Genomic DNA, 18225 nt, shown 5'->3' on the forward strand with positions numbered 1-18225 from the left:
GTTGTAAATCCAGTTCATGCACGTTAAAAAAAGCGGCAATCTTTTGAAAAATCACTTCACCTGTGGTATGTCCCTCCAACGGAGAAGCTCCTCTAGAAAACGCTCTCCATTCAAAAACCTGACGTAAATACGTAGCTGGGCCATGTCGGTACAATCCGTTGATCCGTCCACAGCTATAGACATAACATCTGCATCCCGGAGATTTTCCTATTTTTTTGGACGCTTTGATTTTGTTCTGTCTTACAGACCCGGATCCCAGACTGGGAAGCCTGATGCCCTGTCCAGGGTCTTCTCAAAGGAGGAGGAGACGAGGAGGACGCCAGAGATCATCCTGCCATTGAGGCCGGTAGTGGGAGCCCTCCAATGGGGCATTGAAGTTCGGACAGCCCTTAGGAATGACCCAGGCCCGGGTAAGGGACCTCCGGGTAGGCTGTTTGTCCCTGAGGGGACGCAACCGGCAGTGTTGGAGTGGGGCCATGCCTCCAAGCTGACTTGTCACCCGGGTGTCGCACGTACCATGTCCTATCTGCGGCGACGGTTCTGGTGGCCTGCTATGGGGGAGGACGTTCGGATGTACGTGGCGGCTTGTCCGGTGTGCGCACGGAACAAGGGCTCAAACCGGCCAAGCGTGGGGCTGTTGAGGCCATTGCCCATCCCTCATCGTCCCTGGTCCCACCTAGCCATGGACTTTGTCACTGGACTTCCCCCGTCCGGGGGTAACACAGTGGTGTTAACGATCGTGGACAGGTTCAGTAAATTTGCTCATTTCCTGCCCTTGCCCAAGCTCCCATCGGTCAAAGAAACAGCGGACATTATGGTGAGGGAGATATTCCGTATTCATGGCCTGCCTACCGACATTGTTTCGGACCGTGGCCCTCAGTTTGCATCAGCAGTGTGGAGGGCCTTTTGCACGGCAGTCGGAGCAACTGCCAGCCTCTCTTCCAGGTTCCATCCTCAGACTAACGGCCAGGCAGAGAGGGCCAACCAGAAGATGGAGTCTACCCTACGATGCCTGGCTTCCTCTGAACCCTCCACCTGGTCCGAGCAGATCCCATGGGCGCCCACAACACGCTTCCCACTACAGCGACAGGTATGTCCCCATTCCAGTGTGTTTACGGGCAGCAGTTTCCATCGGACCTGGCACCGTGCCCGGGCATCCTTGCTGAGAGCCTCTGAGCAGTACCAGCAACAGGCTAACCGCCGACGCACCCCGGCACCTTCATACTCCGTGGGAGACAAGGTTTGGCTGTCAACCAAGGACCTGCCCCTCCGCACGGACTCCAAGAAACTATCGCAAAGGTTCATCGGCCCCTTCCCCATCGACCGCATCATCAACCCCACGGTGGTCCGTCTCAAGCTCCCTCGGTCCCTTTGTGTACACCCAGCGTTCCATGTGTCGTGCATTAAACCGGTGTCGGTTTGTCACCTCCTTCCCCCCCACCTCCTCTGCCGCCTCCCCGAATGATTGACGGGGCCCCAGCCTTTACAGTAAAGCGGGGGAATGGACTCCCGACGCTGAGGGAGGGGCTACCAGTTTTTGGTAGACTGGGTGGAGTCTCAGTGACCAGCACCCAGTCAAGCCGAGAGCCGGCTGTTGTTCTCTTTTCATTGTGTAAATCCCGTTACTTACCTCTTGTCTCACCTCCTCGGTTACAGTGACACCTGTCTGTTCCTGCACGTGAGAGGACCACTGGGCACTGTCGAGGAGATCATCACCCGATTAATAAACTGACTAATTCACTCACCTCCCGACGGCTGTGTCTGTCTGTTCTGCGTTTGGGTCCAGCCATGTCCCAACCCGACACAGAAATCCAATATATTTGGTGGGATGGGTTTTTTGTTGGAATGCATTAAGCATTCCAAGTATTGTTCTTCGAATCTTTATTCCGACTTATTATTATTCCTCTATTTCTTCCGCCGCACCTTTCAACTCCTTCATACTTTCAGCTATTAAAACCATTCAAATATTTAATGATTCAGCTCCTTCAGGTGAGGGGGGCTATTGCTTTTCAGCTTTCTTGCTCTTAAGCTTGAATTTATATAAATCTATAATCATTAATATTTTAACATGGTTTTCCAATGGAGATCGTTTTTCAAATCCTCTTAAACTTCTTAAACTTTCAGATTCTTCAGCTTCGCCAATCTTTCAGCTACAGACATCATTTCCACTGGGTGGTACGTGACGCCCAGAAGGCCCAACCTGACCCAGGGGGGCGGGCACCGAATCGCCTGTTTGTTCCTTTGCCCGTCCGTTCCCAGGTCCTAACGTGGGCCCATGAGTCCCCCCTCTCTGGTCATCCCGGCATCCGACGGACTATACACTGGCTTCGCCGCAAATTTTGGTGGCCATCCCTTGAGGAGGACACCCGTGCTTATGTGCTGGCCTGCACTACCTGTGACCGCAACAAGGCATCGCTGCGACCACTCCCTGTGCCCCAGCTCCACTTTTAACACAAGTGTTACGTTCCCCGTGCACTGCAGGAGTGTTGCTTATTGTTTGATTACACTTTGATTGGTTTCCTGTGAATTGCCCCTCCTCTAGGTCGCTGTGACTGGCGGATCGGTCGTCAGTGGGGCGGAGGACGAGGGCCAATCAGGAGACGGAGCCGCTGCTTAAGAGGGACGGCGGGCTCATTCTCTGGAACCCCTCTCAGTATTGCTGACGCTCAGGGCCGCCGATTGTGGGCTGCTCTCCGGCACCCAGATTGTTGTGCATTTCAGACTGGTTTTGATAAGTGTTTCCGTGTCATCAGCGGCATCAGCTGCAAAACCGCGCCGGGGGGAAGAACGGTAGGTTAGTATATCGCGATATACATCCTGCCCGTAGTTGTCCTGTGTATAGACACCCTAGGGTAGAGGTGAGCGCCACCCCCTGTATTTTTGTTATTAGATAGGAGGTGTAGGCGCCGAGTGCGCGAAGACTCCGTTTTTCTTTCGACCTTTTTCTTTGGATAGGGGTAGGTCGAGGTAGGGGTGTTTTGGTTATACTTGGTTCTCTCAGTTGGCGCCGCCTACGTTCTTTCCCCAATGTATTCAGGTAGGGGTGCTTATCCCCCTCTTTTCGACTGGGTCCGGGGAGAACAATAAAACCCCAGTTTTTTTTCTTTTACAACGTGCCTGCCTTGTCTCCTTTCATTTACCTCTCCCCCGTGATACATCGACAAATTTTAGTGTTACGGCTGTCCCTAGACCGCCAGTGATCGTAACATTAAATGGGGGCTCGTCCGGGATACTAAAAATATTCATATTTTCCCGGAAGGTTGATTATTGCGAGTGTGGTTGGTGGATTGATGGGATGTTCAGGGTTTTGTTTTGAAGGGTTAGCGGATGGCTGATTTTGATCTAGACGCTTTCGTGGGTTCACCCACCGTGGAAGTGCTGAATAAAAGTAGAAAGGAGGACCTGGTGGATATTGCGGCACATTATAAAATTGCTGTCTCGAAGCAGTGGCGCAAGTTGGAGATTAGGTCTACGGTAGCTCGGGGTTTGGAGGAACTAGGTGTCCTGAAGCTGTCTTCAGATGGCGGTGAAATCCCTTCGGAGGCTGATGGTCGCTCTGGTGAGGAGGAGCGCGGCGAAACTGCTGAGGTGGAGACCTCGGAGGCCAAGGTTGCTTTTTCGCCCTCCGATCCTTTCTCTCCGGGCTCAGTTGGGTCGGAAGGAGGTGGCGCGCGTCTAAAGGTCCGCTTAGCGCGCATGCAGGTAGAGGCACGCGAACGGGCAGAAAGCCGTCGGCTTGAGGCAGATCTGAAGTTCCGACTTGAAATCCGTCGACTTGAAATCGAGGCGGAAACGCAGATTAAGCTGCGGGCATTGGAAATAAGGGCAGCGGACAGAACACCGGTTCCGGGTACACAACCGTCGCAGTCTGCCGATGCTGGCTCGGCGGGGACCACCTTTGAGGTCAGTAGGCACATCTCTCTCGTACCACAGTTCCGAGAAACAGAAGTGGACTCGTACTTCAACGTATTTGAGCGGATTGCATCTACACTTCAGTGGCCTAAAGAGGTCTGGTCGTTGTTGCTGCAGTGCAAGCTGACTGGTAAAGCTCAAGACGTTTGTGCTACGTTGTCCTTAGAGGATAGCGTGAATTATGAAGCGGTGAAAGCTGCCATATTGCGTGCTTATGAGCTGGTACCCGAGGCTTACAGACAACGGTTTAGGAGTCATAAAAAAAATCCCGGTCAGTCATTTGTGGAGTTCGCGAGGGAGAAAAGCGTTTTGTTTGATAAGTGGTGCACTTCCAGTAAGGTGAATGATCTTAAGGACATGCGAGAATTAATTATTTTAGAGGAATTTAAGAATTACGTACCTGAGCGTGTGGTTGTTTACATGAACGAACAGAAGGTGACGTCGGTATCCCAGGCTTCTGTCCTTGCAGATGAATTTACATTGACGCATAAGAATGTTTTTGTCCCTACACGTTCTGAGCGGGTTACGTCGTTTCAGGCAAGTTCAAGTAATTCACCGTATCCGAAAACGGCTGCGTTAAAGTCGAAAGAGGATCGTGAATGTTATTATTGTCACAAACCCGGTCATTTTATTGCAGAGTGTTTTGGGTTACAACGAAAACAATCGAATTCTGTGCCTAAGGGTGCGGGGTTCGTTAAGCTAGTGGCTCCTGTTGATACCGATCGCAGTGATCAACCTGATTCCAGTTATGCCCCTTTTCTGTTGGAGGGGGCAGTTTCTGTTACAGGAAATTCGGCGGAGCAGATACGTGTGAAAATGCTCCGGGATACTGGGGCCATGCAATCGTTTATTTGTGCCGATGTATTGCCGTTCTCGGAGCAGACCTTTTGTGGTAGTCATGTCCTAGTGCAGGGCATAGAAATGGGTCTGGTTCAAGTCCCGTTGCACCAGATTCACCTCGAGTCGAAACTATGTACGGGTCTTGTGAAGGTCGCGGTGCGGGAGAGTCTGCCGGTGAGCGGGGTGCAGCTCATTATTGGCAATGATTTAGCCGGCGGGAAAGTTATGCCTTTACTCGAGGTATTTAATAACCCGGTGGTATCGGATCAGCCTGATGAGCTGGCGAAGTCCTTTCCGGAAACTTTTCCGGTCTGTGTGGTCACGCGCGCTCAGTCCCGTAAGACGGAGGCTGAAGATTTAGCTACGTCTTTTATTTCACCTATTTTTCTCAGCGACATGTTACCTGATGCGAGTGATAAGGCTGTTGAAAAGGTGCCTGGACCAGACACTTCGGGTGTAAAGCTGAGTGTGACTCGGGAGAGGGTTATTGCTGCTCAGCATGAGGATAGGAGTCTGCAAAAGTGCATTGCTGCTGCGGTCTCCGCGGAGAAAGCACGGGAGAGGAAAACTGCTTACTTTATGGAGAATGGTTTACTAATGCGTAAGTGGTGCTCGGATGTGGCTGATGGGGCTGAATGGACCAGTGTGTATCAGATAGTGATTCCGTCCTGTTACAGACAGCAAGTTCTCTCTTTGGCTCATGACCACGACCTATCGGGACACTTGGGAATTAAGAAAACTTACTACAGAGTTTTAAGACACTTCTTTTGGCCTCGGTTAAAGACTGATGTTACCCGATTTTGTCGTACCTGCCGCGTCTGCCAAATCACTGGCAAACCGAACCAGGTCATCCCGTGTGCCCCACTCGTTCCTATTCCAGCGGTAGGAGAACCGTTCGAACACGTCATTGTGGACTGCGTGGGGCCTTTGCCTAAATCTAAGGCTGGTCATCAGTTTCTGTTGACTATAATGTGTACTGCAACCAGATTTCCTGAGGCAATTCCTTTGAGAAAGATAACAGCACCTGTTGTAACTAGAGCACTGGTGAAATTCTTCTCTACGTTTGGATTACCAAAAGTTGTGCAATCAGATCAAGGCACTAATTTTCTTTCGAAAATTTTTACTCAAGTGTTGTCCAGCTTAAATATATCCCATAGGATCGCGAGCGCCTATCACGCGCAAAGCCAAGGGGCGCTAGAACGTTTTCATCAAACCTTGAAGTCAATGCTCAGAAAGTACTGCATGGAAACCAGTAAGGAGTGGGATGAGGGTGTGCCCTTGCTCCTCTTCGCGATCAGGGAGACAGTTCAAGAAAGTCTTGGATTTAGTCCTGCTGAGTTGGTGTTTGGACACACTGTCAGAGGACCTTTGAAAATGCTTAAAGAGGACTTGATGTCTTCTGGGGCTAGTCCATCACTGAATGTGTTGGACTATGTGAGCAAGTTCCGTGAACGGTTACATAAAGCTTGCTCGGTGGCGAAGGAGTCACTTGAAGTTGCGCAAAGGAAAATGAAACGTCTTTTTGACCGCAAATCTGTACAGCGTTCCTTTAACGAGGGCGATCAGGTGTTGGTGTTGCTGCCCATGGTAGGGTCGGCGTTATCAGCCCGGTTTTCTGGTCCGTACGAGGTGGTACGGAAACTTAGCAATACAGATTACGTAATCGGGACACCCGATAGAAAACGAAAGACTCGTGTCTGTCATGTGAATATGTTGAAGACTTTTTATTGCAGAGAGGGTATCCAGTCCGATGTTTCGCCGACAGAGGAAACCGCTGTTCACCTGTCCTCCCCCGCTCCTGCCTCCGTGGCATGCGCTGCGGTGGAAATCTCTAACCCGGATGATGATGATGATGGAGTAATTGTTCGCCACACTTACCAGCAATGTGCTCGCCTCAAGAACTCTGAGGTACTGTCTGATCTGTCATCGTGTATATCTCACTTATCTGAAAAGCAAGGAAATGATGTTGTGCAACTAATTAATGACTTTCCTGCTTTACTGAATGATGTACCTTCTCGCACCACAGTATTAGAGCATGATATTAACGTGGGGGATGCTGTTCCGGTCAAGCAACATGCGTACCGCATGAACTCAGTGAAGAGAGAGCGTATGCGGGGAGAGGTTGAGTATTTGGTGGAGCATGGATTGGCTCAAGCCAGCTGCAGCCCCTGGAGCTCTCCATGCCTCCTGATACCGAAGAGTGACGGCACTGATCGGTTTTGTACGGACTATCGTAAGGTTAATGCGCTCACGGTACCGGATTGTTTTCCATTGCCGCGGATGGAGGACTGCATTGACAACATCGGCTCGGCCCGTTATGTCAGTAAATTGGATCTACTAAAAGGGTACTGGCAGGTGCCGCTTACGTCTCGCGCTTCTGACATCTCCGCTTTCGTGACACCGGATAGTTTCCTGCAATATTCTGTGATGGCGTTCGGCATGCGTAACGCACCGGCTACTTTCCAGCGACTCGTTAATCGTGTGTTGTCGGGGGTGCCTAAGTGTAACGCGTATCTGGATGATCTAGTAGTGTACTCGTCCGACTGGCCCGAACACATTGCTTTACTAAGAACGGTTTTCGAGCGATTACAAGAAGGTTCGTTGACCTTAAACTTGGCCAAATGTGAATTCGGTCAGGCTACAATCACGTACCTTGGAAAGGAGGTGGGTCACGGGCAAGTGCGGCCGATCGAAGCAAAAGTCACTGCGATATCTGACTTTCCTGCTCCCGCCACCCGTCGAGAACTTCGTCGTTTTCTAGGGATGGCTGGCTATTACCGCAGCTTCTGTAAAAACTTTTCGACGATTGCCCAGCCGTTGACGTCGCTCCTCAGTCCGTCGCGGACGTTTTTGTGGTCTACGGAATGTGAGCATGCGTTTAACGCGATCAAAGATCTTCTGTGTAACGCACCTGTTTTGGCCGCTCCAGATTTTGATTCTGCTTTTAAACTCGATGTGGACGCGAGTTACGTGGGTGCGGGAGCTGTGCTAATTCAGGGTGGTAAAGATGGTATTGACCATCCCGTCTGCTATTTCTCGCGCAAGTTTAATAAGCACCAGTTAAACTACTCGACGATCGAGAAGGAGGCATTAGCCTTGCTGATGGCCCTTCAGCATTTTGACGTGTATGTGGGATCGAGTATTAGTCCCGTTACCGTGTTTACTGATCACAATCTGTTAGTTTTCTTATCTCGTATGTATAATCAGAATCAGCGTTTGATGCGCTGGGCGCTGATTGTACAGGGATACAATTTGATAATCAAACATAAAAGAGGCGTAGAAAACGTGATCGCCGATGCCTTGTCTAGAGTTGCCTCTGGCGGCGTGTGAGTACGATCGTTTGAACAACTATATGCTGAGTAGTTTTTTTTACATATAGTTGGTTCTTAAGGGGGGAGGTGTTACGTTCCCCGTGCACTGCAGGAGTGTTGCTTATTGTTTGATTACACTTTGATTGGTTTCCTGTGAATTGCCCCTCCTCTAGGTCGCTGTGACTGGCGGATCGGTCGTCAGTGGGGCGGAGGACGAGGGCCAATCAGGAGACGGAGCCGCTGCTTAAGAGGGACGGCGGGCTCATTCTCTGGAACCCCTCTCAGTATTGCTGACGCTCAGGGCCGCCGATTGTGGGCTGCTCTCCGGCACCCAGATTGTTGTGCATTTCAGACTGGTTTTGATAAGTGTTTCCGTGTCATCAGCGGCATCAGCTGCAAAACCGCGCCGGGGGGAAGAACGGTAGGTTAGTATATCGCGATATACATCCTGCCCGTAGTTGTCCTGTGTATAGACACCCTAGGGTAGAGGTGAGCGCCACCCCCTGTATTTTTGTTATTAGATAGGAGGTGTAGGCGCCGAGTGCGCGAAGACTCCGTTTTTCTTTCGACCTTTTTCTTTGGATAGGGGTAGGTCGAGGTAGGGGTGTTTTGGTTATACTTGGTTCTCTCAGTTGGCGCCGCCTACGTTCTTTCCCCAATGTATTCAGGTAGGGGTGCTTATCCCCCTCTTTTCGACTGGGTCCGGGGAGAACAATAAAACCCCAGTTTTTTTTCTTTTACAACGTGCCTGCCTTGTCTCCTTTCATTTACCTCTCCCCCGTGATACATCGACAAATTTTAGTGTTACGGCTGTCCCTAGACCGCCAGTGATCGTAACATTAAATGGGGGCTCGTCCGGGATACTAAAAATATTCATATTTTCCCGGAAGGTTGATTATTGCGAGTGTGGTTGGTGGATTGATGGGATGTTCAGGGTTTTGTTTTGAAGGGTTAGCGGATGGCTGATTTTGATCTAGACGCTTTCGTGGGTTCACCCACCGTGGAAGTGCTGAATAAAAGTAGAAAGGAGGACCTGGTGGATATTGCGGCACATTATAAAATTGCTGTCTCGAAGCAGTGGCGCAAGTTGGAGATTAGGTCTACGGTAGCTCGGGGTTTGGAGGAACTAGGTGTCCTGAAGCTGTCTTCAGATGGCGGTGAAATCCCTTCGGAGGCTGATGGTCGCTCTGGTGAGGAGGAGCGCGGCGAAACTGCTGAGGTGGAGACCTCGGAGGCCAAGGTTGCTTTTTCGCCCTCCGATCCTTTCTCTCCGGGCTCAGTTGGGTCGGAAGGAGGTGGCGCGCGTCTAAAGGTCCGCTTAGCGCGCATGCAGGTAGAGGCACGCGAACGGGCAGAAAGCCGTCGGCTTGAGGCAGATCTGAAGTTCCGACTTGAAATCCGTCGACTTGAAATCGAGGCGGAAACGCAGATTAAGCTGCGGGCATTGGAAATAAGGGCAGCGGACAGAACACCGGTTCCGGGTACACAACCGTCGCAGTCTGCCGATGCTGGCTCGGCGGGGACCACCTTTGAGGTCAGTAGGCACATCTCTCTCGTACCACAGTTCCGAGAAACAGAAGTGGACTCGTACTTCAACGTATTTGAGCGGATTGCATCTACACTTCAGTGGCCTAAAGAGGTCTGGTCGTTGTTGCTGCAGTGCAAGCTGACTGGTAAAGCTCAAGACGTTTGTGCTACGTTGTCCTTAGAGGATAGCGTGAATTATGAAGCGGTGAAAGCTGCCATATTGCGTGCTTATGAGCTGGTACCCGAGGCTTACAGACAACGGTTTAGGAGTCATAAAAAAAATCCCGGTCAGTCATTTGTGGAGTTCGCGAGGGAGAAAAGCGTTTTGTTTGATAAGTGGTGCACTTCCAGTAAGGTGAATGATCTTAAGGACATGCGAGAATTAATTATTTTAGAGGAATTTAAGAATTACGTACCTGAGCGTGTGGTTGTTTACATGAACGAACAGAAGGTGACGTCGGTATCCCAGGCTTCTGTCCTTGCAGATGAATTTACATTGACGCATAAGAATGTTTTTGTCCCTACACGTTCTGAGCGGGTTACGTCGTTTCAGGCAAGTTCAAGTAATTCACCGTATCCGAAAACGGCTGCGTTAAAGTCGAAAGAGGATCGTGAATGTTATTATTGTCACAAACCCGGTCATTTTATTGCAGAGTGTTTTGGGTTACAACGAAAACAATCGAATTCTGTGCCTAAGGGTGCGGGGTTCGTTAAGCTAGTGGCTCCTGTTGATACCGATCGCAGTGATCAACCTGATTCCAGTTATGCCCCTTTTCTGTTGGAGGGGGCAGTTTCTGTTACAGGAAATTCGGCGGAGCAGATACGTGTGAAAATGCTCCGGGATACTGGGGCCATGCAATCGTTTATTTGTGCCGATGTATTGCCGTTCTCGGAGCAGACCTTTTGTGGTAGTCATGTCCTAGTGCAGGGCATAGAAATGGGTCTGGTTCAAGTCCCGTTGCACCAGATTCACCTCGAGTCGAAACTATGTACGGGTCTTGTGAAGGTCGCGGTGCGGGAGAGTCTGCCGGTGAGCGGGGTGCAGCTCATTATTGGCAATGATTTAGCCGGCGGGAAAGTTATGCCTTTACTCGAGGTATTTAATAACCCGGTGGTATCGGATCAGCCTGATGAGCTGGCGAAGTCCTTTCCGGAAACTTTTCCGGTCTGTGTGGTCACGCGCGCTCAGTCCCGTAAGACGGAGGCTGAAGATTTAGCTACGTCTTTTATTTCACCTATTTTTCTCAGCGACATGTTACCTGATGCGAGTGATAAGGCTGTTGAAAAGGTGCCTGGACCAGACACTTCGGGTGTAAAGCTGAGTGTGACTCGGGAGAGGGTTATTGCTGCTCAGCATGAGGATAGGAGTCTGCAAAAGTGCATTGCTGCTGCGGTCTCCGCGGAGAAAGCACGGGAGAGGAAAACTGCTTACTTTATGGAGAATGGTTTACTAATGCGTAAGTGGTGCTCGGATGTGGCTGATGGGGCTGAATGGACCAGTGTGTATCAGATAGTGATTCCGTCCTGTTACAGACAGCAAGTTCTCTCTTTGGCTCATGACCACGACCTATCGGGACACTTGGGAATTAAGAAAACTTACTACAGAGTTTTAAGACACTTCTTTTGGCCTCGGTTAAAGACTGATGTTACCCGATTTTGTCGTACCTGCCGCGTCTGCCAAATCACTGGCAAACCGAACCAGGTCATCCCGTGTGCCCCACTCGTTCCTATTCCAGCGGTAGGAGAACCGTTCGAACACGTCATTGTGGACTGCGTGGGGCCTTTGCCTAAATCTAAGGCTGGTCATCAGTTTCTGTTGACTATAATGTGTACTGCAACCAGATTTCCTGAGGCAATTCCTTTGAGAAAGATAACAGCACCTGTTGTAACTAGAGCACTGGTGAAATTCTTCTCTACGTTTGGATTACCAAAAGTTGTGCAATCAGATCAAGGCACTAATTTTCTTTCGAAAATTTTTACTCAAGTGTTGTCCAGCTTAAATATATCCCATAGGATCGCGAGCGCCTATCACGCGCAAAGCCAAGGGGCGCTAGAACGTTTTCATCAAACCTTGAAGTCAATGCTCAGAAAGTACTGCATGGAAACCAGTAAGGAGTGGGATGAGGGTGTGCCCTTGCTCCTCTTCGCGATCAGGGAGACAGTTCAAGAAAGTCTTGGATTTAGTCCTGCTGAGTTGGTGTTTGGACACACTGTCAGAGGACCTTTGAAAATGCTTAAAGAGGACTTGATGTCTTCTGGGGCTAGTCCATCACTGAATGTGTTGGACTATGTGAGCAAGTTCCGTGAACGGTTACATAAAGCTTGCTCGGTGGCGAAGGAGTCACTTGAAGTTGCGCAAAGGAAAATGAAACGTCTTTTTGACCGCAAATCTGTACAGCGTTCCTTTAACGAGGGCGATCAGGTGTTGGTGTTGCTGCCCATGGTAGGGTCGGCGTTATCAGCCCGGTTTTCTGGTCCGTACGAGGTGGTACGGAAACTTAGCAATACAGATTACGTAATCGGGACACCCGATAGAAAACGAAAGACTCGTGTCTGTCATGTGAATATGTTGAAGACTTTTTATTGCAGAGAGGGTATCCAGTCCGATGTTTCGCCGACAGAGGAAACCGCTGTTCACCTGTCCTCCCCCGCTCCTGCCTCCGTGGCATGCGCTGCGGTGGAAATCTCTAACCCGGATGATGATGATGATGGAGTAATTGTTCGCCACACTTACCAGCAATGTGCTCGCCTCAAGAACTCTGAGGTACTGTCTGATCTGTCATCGTGTATATCTCACTTATCTGAAAAGCAAGGAAATGATGTTGTGCAACTAATTAATGACTTTCCTGCTTTACTGAATGATGTACCTTCTCGCACCACAGTATTAGAGCATGATATTAACGTGGGGGATGCTGTTCCGGTCAAGCAACATGCGTACCGCATGAACTCAGTGAAGAGAGAGCGTATGCGGGGAGAGGTTGAGTATTTGGTGGAGCATGGATTGGCTCAAGCCAGCTGCAGCCCCTGGAGCTCTCCATGCCTCCTGATACCGAAGAGTGACGGCACTGATCGGTTTTGTACGGACTATCGTAAGGTTAATGCGCTCACGGTACCGGATTGTTTTCCATTGCCGCGGATGGAGGACTGCATTGACAACATCGGCTCGGCCCGTTATGTCAGTAAATTGGATCTACTAAAAGGGTACTGGCAGGTGCCGCTTACGTCTCGCGCTTCTGACATCTCCGCTTTCGTGACACCGGATAGTTTCCTGCAATATTCTGTGATGGCGTTCGGCATGCGTAACGCACCGGCTACTTTCCAGCGACTCGTTAATCGTGTGTTGTCGGGGGTGCCTAAGTGTAACGCGTATCTGGATGATCTAGTAGTGTACTCGTCCGACTGGCCCGAACACATTGCTTTACTAAGAACGGTTTTCGAGCGATTACAAGAAGGTTCGTTGACCTTAAACTTGGCCAAATGTGAATTCGGTCAGGCTACAATCACGTACCTTGGAAAGGAGGTGGGTCACGGGCAAGTGCGGCCGATCGAAGCAAAAGTCACTGCGATATCTGACTTTCCTGCTCCCGCCACCCGTCGAGAACTTCGTCGTTTTCTAGGGATGGCTGGCTATTACCGCAGCTTCTGTAAAAACTTTTCGACGATTGCCCAGCCGTTGACGTCGCTCCTCAGTCCGTCGCGGACGTTTTTGTGGTCTACGGAATGTGAGCATGCGTTTAACGCGATCAAAGATCTTCTGTGTAACGCACCTGTTTTGGCCGCTCCAGATTTTGATTCTGCTTTTAAACTCGATGTGGACGCGAGTTACGTGGGTGCGGGAGCTGTGCTAATTCAGGGTGGTAAAGATGGTATTGACCATCCCGTCTGCTATTTCTCGCGCAAGTTTAATAAGCACCAGTTAAACTACTCGACGATCGAGAAGGAGGCATTAGCCTTGCTGATGGCCCTTCAGCATTTTGACGTGTATGTGGGATCGAGTATTAGTCCCGTTACCGTGTTTACTGATCACAATCTGTTAGTTTTCTTATCTCGTATGTATAATCAGAATCAGCGTTTGATGCGCTGGGCGCTGATTGTACAGGGATACAATTTGATAATCAAACATAAAAGAGGCGTAGAAAACGTGATCGCCGATGCCTTGTCTAGAGTTGCCTCTGGCGGCGTGTGAGTACGATCGTTTGAACAACTATATGCTGAGTAGTTTTTTTTACATATAGTTGGTTCTTAAGGGGGGAGGTGTTACGTTCCCCGTGCACTGCAGGAGTGTTGCTTATTGTTTGATTACACTTTGATTGGTTTCCTGTGAATTGCCCCTCCTCTAGGTCGCTGTGACTGGCGGATCGGTCGTCAGTGGGGCGGAGGACGAGGGCCAATCAGGAGACGGAGCCGCTGCTTAAGAGGGACGGCGGGCTCATTCTCTGGAACCCCTCTCAGTATTGCTGACGCTCAGGGCCGCCGATTGTGGGCTGCTCTCCGGCACCCAGATTGTTGTGCATTTCAGACTGGTTTTGATAAGTGTTTCCGTGTCATCAGCGGCATCAGCTGCAAAACCGCGCCGGGGGGAAGAACGGTAGGTTAGTATATCGCGATATACATCCTGCCCGTAGTTGTCCTGTGTATAGACACCCTAGGGTAGAGGTGAGCGCCACCCCCTGTATTTTTGTTATTAGATAGGAGGTGTAGGCGCCGAGTGCGCGAAGACTCCGTTTTTCTTTCGACCTTTTTCTTTGGATAGGGGTAGGTCGAGGTAGGGGTGTTTTGGTTATACTTGGTTCTCTCAGTTGGCGCCGCCTACGTTCTTTCCCCAATGTATTCAGGTAGGGGTGCTTATCCCCCTCTTTTCGACTGGGTCCGGGGAGAACAATAAAACCCCAGTTTTTTTTCTTTTACAACGTGCCTGCCTTGTCTCCTTTCATTTACCTCTCCCCCGTGATACATCGACAAATTTTAGTGTTACGGCTGTCCCTAGACCGCCAGTGATCGTAACAACAAGTCTCAGCTATTTTATGGAAAAAACTGCTTGTTGATATCTATTGTACTTTTTTCATAATCACTGATTATGTTTCACTAGTTCTTCGCTCCGTTTCTGACTTTTACATGAGTGTGTATTGCGTCTGCTAGAGTGAGACCTGGAGATCTTAGAGCGTGGGGCAGCGTCAGAATCTGGTTAAAAAAATATGGAACTTCTGTCCTTGCAGCCAAAGTATACACTTTTGAGACTTCATTTCTTCAGATTAATGAGGGCATGGTTGTGCTGATTGGATTAATGTGTTCATGGAATCCCATAGTTAAGTGCCGAACTAATAATGTCTTTATCAACATCACCTCAGGTGGGCCTGGCGTTCAACATCTATACTAAACAATCAATTCAATAAATATTACCTCCACTTAGCGTGTGTGTTTTTCATTACGGAACCTTGAGATATTTATATATATATATATATGACTAAAGGAAAATGCAACATTTATTGCCATATTAGACATACAAGGAATTTGACATAGCGGTTGGTGCATAACATTGGACAGTAAGACAATGAGACAATAGACAACAATACAAATAACACAGTGCAGGAAAAATGATCAATATACAAATTTATAAAATGGAAGAATATAAACTAGAGGAATATATAATGCATAGTATAATATATAGTGCACAGATAACCATACTCGTACCAGACTGTGATGAACGAGCAGAGGACGGACTCAATATTGTAGAAGTGCACCATCATTGTCTATGGCAGGTGGAATTTCTTCAGCAATCTCTGCTGAGCCTTCTTGATGATAGAGCTGATGTTCAGCTCCCACAGATCAACCCGGTATTTCAAAACTTTACTGGATTGGACCAGAGTGATCCTGATAACTCCAAATCTGTCCCGCCCCCTGGAACATTTTGCCGAAATAAAGAAGCTGGCACAACTATTGTATAATATAATCTTGGTCAGTGTTAATCCGTCCTAAGACTAGATGAAAGGCAATCATTATATTGAGTTAGGATTGGATTCCCAAATCTGAATCTGAAACTTTAGGATCAGATTTGCGTTTTAAGGATCTGATCACGATTTAATCCAATCCAGGAGGGTTAATTCTGTGGGATCATTTTGAAATACCGGTCCTAGCAAACGGAAAGAATCCACAGCAGCGACAGGGGAGTCACTCAGGGTGATGGGGGCTGCATTCTTCCTAAAATCCACAACCATGTCCACTGTCTTTAGAGCGTTATTTTGGCTGCCCCACGTTACCAAATGGTCAGATTCCCACCTGTAGGCGGACTCATACCGACTCGAGATGAGATTATTGTGATGTTCTGAAACTTTGGATGAAGAAATTCTTTCTTACTGGATCTTGTTGAGTATTAATTTAATACACCTGTTGTAAATTTTGTATGAAGTGAGGTGATACAGAACCAGGGCACTGTTCCTCGTACGCGGCTAACTGAGTTAGCCGGATAATTGTCAGGATAAACTTTTCGGTTCCCCGAAGCAGGTTTTGATTGATGAATTGATGATATCAGTTAGATTAACGTTTTATAGGGAGACAGTTTTCCAAGATCACTAAGATGCGTAATGACAGCACGATGTCCTGTACGAATGCTATAGATGCTGAAGACAGGAATCACTTATTTAAAAGAAGATTTTCTCGAGCTGGAACGTTACACCCTGCAGCCGACCATCCACTGTCTCTCATACTGTCTCACACTCGCTCATGTCTCACACTGTCCATGTCTGTACAGTGTTGCGATGCAAAGAACCTCTGGAAAGCCGCTGCATGTCGTGCGCTTCGTGAAGTTCCCTGGTTTATTTGTCGCTTAATAAACTTCTGGATGTTCCACGTTTCACTGCTTCAATTGATCAAATGTCTGATTATCAATGGATATATACTGATTCTCACATTCACACACACATAATAAAACGTATGTATGGTCATCTACTTACATATGATACATACGCTGATAGAGTATATATCCTATTCATCTGTATGAATTAGATTCTTTGGGCTTGTTTTATCTACATATTCTACAGTTGAGATAATTATTCTCATTGGATGATGATGCATTCCATAAAGCCTCCTGCAAGCAGGCATGTTTAAAGAAATATAATCTGATTGATTCGAGGGACTTAAAATGAGCCTATACATTTTATCAACCCTTACGTATTTAACGTTAAATTGTCTGCGATACTTTGTCGGGCTTGTAGACCTCGCAGGGGGCGGTGTCAGTTTTGCCATGATTATGAGGGCTTTACAGTCTGTACACATGAGACATCACCCCAGGAAAAACTCCCCAAAAATGAAAACGCATTTAGAGACAGAGGATCCTCCCCCGGGATGGACAGAATGCGGTGGATGTACAGAATGAACATCATAAAAGATGTATAACACGTTCATTTCATTTGTACTGTTAAAAAATCGTGGTTTCAGTGATCGATTCTTCTAATGTAGGACGTGCACGCGCGATTATCCTGATGACTGACATCTGGTTCAAACTAACGAGACTGCCGAGGAACCGAGATAGCCTGATGTCAATCATCTCGGTAATTTGAGTCGGATAATGGGACGTTTGATCAACTTAGTCGAAGCATGTGCGAGGAACAGGGCCCAGAGTAGGGGACATTGAACTGGTATTACACTGATCCCTGCTAGGCTGTTTCTGGGAGCAACTAATTGCAGCAATTACAAGTAGGGCTTTCATGTTTTCTCAGCTGATACTGCAGGCCAGTATTTAGACCTGTTTTTAACAGCAAGTATTTATTGGTATAGAATGGCAGAAAGAATCTGCCAGGCTTTAGGGGGAAAATGTTTAGGAGCTGCATATTAGCTGTTCATTTAGGTTAGATTGTTGCTTAAATTCCCTATAAGCTCTGAATTAATAGCATTTGGCAAATAGCAGGGATGTGACAAAGGATCTTATTTTTCACAAAAAATATATAAATCTCCTTTTGCAATCGTTTTCATTAAAGGCTCAGACAAGTTATTTAGCCAAAGCTTCACAGTCAGATTCAAAACCAAACAGAAAATTGGCTGCTCACCTGCATTTGTTTAGATTGTGGTGTGGTCATGCTTTTTCAAAATCACCACTCAATGCTAACAACACACAATCTGCTCACGACTTGGGAGTGACAGTTTGTTTAACGTTCAGCCTGCCATCTGCCTTTTAGCATGGACACGATCCTCCTTTAAGGAAAAAAAAGGAGCATTTCTGATCTCAACCTTTTGGGAAAAACTGCAAAAATGTAATGTCCTAGTCAGCAGTGCCTTAGGACAACACAAGTAGCCTTGATGCATGACTTGTAAGTGTGTCAAATCTTAGTCTCGCTCTGGTTGGTTGAATCGTACGTTTTCAAATTGTCTAATCCTATCGGATCTGACTTATGGGGCACCGTTTGTAAAATGTTGCGCCTTGTAAAATGTTGCGCAGTTTTGGTACATTTAGCATTATCATATGAAAAACAGCACGACAATATTCATGTGTCACTTTTTCAAATATTTAGAGAAATTCGGCAAGGCAACATTTTTCAAGGATAATGTTTGGCAGTAACAAAGTTGTTTAAATAATATAAATGTTTCATCTAAATAAAAATGTTTCATCTAAATATAAATGTAAATGTTAAATGTTCAGACT

At 48.0% G+C, this 18225-nt stretch overlaps 1 protein-coding gene across 1 annotated transcript; it reads left to right on the top strand.

Moving 5' to 3' along the window:
* The first annotated feature begins 6522 nt into the window (after positions 1-6522).
* Positions 6523-13818, top strand: LOC120819587 (uncharacterized). Its single transcript, XM_078105012.1, has 2 exons — positions 6523-6660; positions 8237-13818. The coding sequence occupies exon 2, from the start codon at positions 9022-9024 to the stop codon at positions 13774-13776; it is 4755 nt and encodes a 1584-aa protein (XP_077961138.1). The 5' UTR covers positions 6523-6660; positions 8237-9021; the 3' UTR covers positions 13777-13818.
* The last annotated feature ends 4407 nt before the right edge of the window (positions 13819-18225 follow it).

This window comes from Gasterosteus aculeatus, chromosome 6 (assembly GCF_964276395.1).
Source record: "Gasterosteus aculeatus chromosome 6, fGasAcu3.hap1.1, whole genome shotgun sequence".
Classification (NCBI taxonomy): Eukaryota; Metazoa; Chordata; class Actinopteri; order Perciformes; family Gasterosteidae; genus Gasterosteus; species Gasterosteus aculeatus.